Source organism: Raphanus sativus, chromosome 8 (genome assembly GCF_000801105.2).
Source record: "Raphanus sativus cultivar WK10039 chromosome 8, ASM80110v3, whole genome shotgun sequence".
Taxonomy (NCBI): Eukaryota; Viridiplantae; Streptophyta; class Magnoliopsida; order Brassicales; family Brassicaceae; genus Raphanus; species Raphanus sativus.
Window position 1 is genome coordinate 18165949 of NC_079518.1, and position 4023 is coordinate 18169971.

The window sequence follows — 4023 nt, forward strand, 5'->3', positions numbered from 1 at the left end:
CAAGATTCTCCTTTTTCTTGTAAAATGTCCCAAGATTTTAGACATATATAGCAGGAAGAATTCTATGTGCTTTATTTTCCTCGTACGTTGCTCTACAAGCTTCAGGTGATTCTTTATGCTTGCCTCTACTGTGTGAAGTCGGAAACTCATGTTCTTCATTGTCTTCCAAAACGTTGTCATTGTCAGTAACTCTGTTTTGAGTTGAAAATGACTCCATCTGGAATAAAATTGAAGAGTAACAGAGTATTAGATAAAGAAACAATTAAAATCCTAACAAGCAATCCTTTTCAAAACATATTATTTGATTCTTCATGCATCTTCAAATCCTAACAAACAATCGTATTTAAAATGAGAGGAATAAGATTCATCTTATAAAAACCCAAACAGTCAATCGCATGCATGCTTTATCTATATAAAACCGGCCTAATCGACTCGTGACTTGTTGCAGAGGAATAAGATTGTTGAATAGTGACTCATAACAGAGGAAGAAGAAGATGAATTGTGACATGATACTAAGCTGGGTTTAATTTTTTGAAATGGCAGATGATGGAGACAGTGGGAGCTCGATATTTTGGGTTTGAAACATGAGATAGACTCTGCTACTCGTCGATTAAATAGGAGATTGGGGATCTCAAAACTAGGAATAAGATGAATCGCTTTGCCTACTCGTAATGATTGTGATTGGAGACACAAAGTATTGGAACCCATAACATATGTGTTGTGTATACACAATACACATACATGTTATGTAAGTTTGGTTTATGTCGGGTTACATTTCGGTTATCGGATTAAACCGAACCAAACCCATGGTCTAGTGGATCAAAAGCTGAAACACGACTGGGTATTTTGAAGGATTCATAACTGATCTGATACCGTTATTTATGTTCGGGTTATGGATAATATTACGGCTGAGCATCAAAAATAAACCCCAAAAACCAAACCCAATCCGATTCAAAAAGTAGCATCGAACCCAAACCAAAATTGTTTAAAATATCTTTACGGGGTTCAAAATTTTGGTATCTGAAGAACCGAAACCGAATCCGATCTAAACCGGAATATTTCGAGTAAAATTAGATTTCGAATAGATTTTAAATTTAATATCCAAAATTTATAAGATATTTTTAAATTATCCAAAATATTTGAGTATATATATAAATAGTTAAGAGTAATTATCTAAAATAACTAAATAATCTCTAAACACCAAAAATACTTAAAACTAGATTTTGATCCGCGTAACCGCGCAGATGTTATTTTCAGTTTTATGCATATATATATTTTTATTTATTTAGATCATTAGTGGAATATATTTTAAATTTTAATTATATATTTAAATATTTATAAAGTTATTTCAGATACAATAATTTATAGTTTACATAATAATTTATTCTGACTATTGGAAAAAGCTGATCTAGCTGATTTTAACTAGCCAAGCTCATCCAGGAACGTGGCATTTAACTGTTTGATCGAAACTTGCAAGGATAATAGGTCCCACTTTTGCGATATGAGTTTCACATCTCGAATCTAGACCGTTGGATAACATCGACCACTCTCAATAACACTAGGGTTGTACTGTCAATGAATGTGCACGTGTTAAACAACAATTTATACCATTATTTACATAACCAGTCCAACACTAGTCCACAATTACAAAAAAAGACTGAACACTTATATTTGTCAATCTTGTATTCTTTTAATTACTGGTAAACACGTCCGATAAGTCAACCTATGGAAGCTGAGCCGCATGACTCGATCTCCGACGAGGGAAACCAGCGGAGGAGCTACTGGAGATGGAGAAAGCAAGATTTCTTCCCTGAGTTCTCTTTCCAAAGCCTCTCCTCCTACAGATCCGCTCTCTCCGCCACGTGTCCCCGCCTCGCCGACCGTCTCCTCGCGCGCTCCTCCGACGCCTACGAGATCGACGCCGCCCGCCGCGAAAGCGAGAACCCCATGCGTCGTTGCCTCACGTGGTGGGACCTCCTCTGGCTTAGCTTCGGCTCCGTGGTCGGGTCTGGCGTGTTCGTGATAACGGGCCAAGAGGCCCGTATCGGAGCGGGCCCAGCCGTCGTAGTGTCCTACGCTATCTCCGGAATCTCGGCCTTGCTCTCGGTGCTGTGCTACGCCGAGTTTGGAGTTGAGATTCCCGTCGCTGGAGGCTCTTTCTCGTACCTTAGGGTTGAGTTGGGAGACTTTATCGCGTTTATTGCCGCTGGGAATATTCTTCTCGAGGCTATTGTTGGTGCTGCTGGTCTAGGGAGGTCTTGGTCTTCGTATCTAGCTAGCTTGGTTAAGAACGATTCTGATTATTTTCGGATTAGGGTTGATTCTTTCGCGGATGGGTTTGATCTTCTTGATCCGGTCGCTGTCGCGGTGCTCTTGGTTGCTAACGGTATAGCCATGAGTGGAACAAAGAGAACTTCGTGGCTCAACTTGATTACTTCCGTTGTTACGGTTTGTGTTATAGTGTTCATCGTTGCTGTAGGGTTTACTCATTCTAAAGGCTCGAACTTGGTTCCGTTTTTCCCTTACGGAGCGAAAGGTGTTGTTCAGTCAGCTGCTGTTGTGTACTGGTCCTACACTGGGTTTGATATGGTGGCTAACATGGCTGAGGAGACTGAGAAACCGGCTAGGGATATACCGATTGGTTTGGTTGGGTCTATGTCTATGATCACCGTGGTTTACTGTTTGATGGCTGTGGCGTTGACTATGATGGTGAAGTACACTGAGATTGACCCCAACGCAGCGTATTCTGTTGCTTTTTCTCAGATTGGGATGAAATGGGCTAAGTACTTAGTTGGTATATGTGCTTTAAAGGGTATGACTACAAGCCTGCTTGTTGGTTCTCTAGGACAAGCTCGGTACACGACTCAGATTGCTCGGTCTCATATGATTCCTCCATGGTTTGCTTTGGTCCATCCGAAAACAGGAACTCCTATTAACGCTACTCTCCTTGTAACCATACTCAGCGCAGTTATCTCCTTTTTCACCAGCTTAGATGTTCTTTCAAGCGTTTTCTCCTTTGCTACACTCTTCATTTTCATGCTCGTGGCTGTAGCGTTGCTCGTGAGACGTTACTACGTCAAGGACGTAACTCCGGAGAGTGGCTTGTTGAAGTTTCTTGGTTTTCTGTTTCTGATTATTGCTTCTTCGGTTGGTGTATCAGCGTTGTGGAACGCAGGTGGTAGAAGCTGGATAGGTTACGCAGTGACTGGAGTCATATGGTTTATAGGGACTCTTGGTCTAGCATTGCTTCCTAAATACCGTGTTCCTAAGGTCTGGGGAGTCCCTCTTGTTCCGTGGCTGCCATCGTTTTCAATAGCCATGAACCTTTTCCTTATAGGATCACTAGGTTATGTAGCGTTCTGAGATTCATAATCTGTACTATGGTGATGCTTTTGTACTACGTATTCGTTGGTCTTCATGCAACTTATGATGTAGCTCATCAGCCCATGGAGGAAGCAAAGTTTGAAGAAGACAGTTAACAACACACAAAATCGATCGCAGCATTTCATTATGGTTCGGTAAATTGTATAAAATCAGATGTTTTCTTTTGTAATTTCCACTAGAGTTTGATCGTCCGTACGGGTATTGTTTTTCTATTTTATGAATGTATAACTTTGATATTACCGTAAATATTTTAAATACAAAATTTACATATAAGTATTATATACTTTATAATTATAATCTTATTATTTTAATTTTCTTATTTGACATATTAATATATAATCATTTGCTGTATATATTAAACTTTGTTTTTAATTATTATTAAATATTAATGTATTTTTCGAGTTCGGTATAGTAAATTCAGAATCTGAAATAATAAAATAAAGAATTATGTACAAAATATTTCTTTTTTTTTTAATTTCTACAGTACAGTAAATTATAAAAATTTATTTATTTATACTATAGAAATTATATTTGTTTAGAATAATTTATGTTTTCATTTTGTATTTAAAGAAAATATACTTAGCATCTATCAATATAGCATATTGAAAGATATTATAAGTAAATATATTATTCTGTTTA

General features: G+C 38.0%; 1 protein-coding gene across 1 annotated transcript; it reads left to right on the forward strand.

Moving 5' to 3' along the window:
• The first annotated feature begins 1685 nt into the window (after positions 1-1685).
• Positions 1686-3667, forward strand: LOC108838739 (cationic amino acid transporter 8, vacuolar). The gene is given in 2 exon segments (XM_018611618.2): positions 1686-3358; positions 3361-3667. Coding segments are annotated over 2 exon segments (1752 nt in total). The 5' UTR covers positions 1686-1725; the 3' UTR covers positions 3480-3667.
• Positions 3668-4023: the final 356 nt, after the last annotated feature.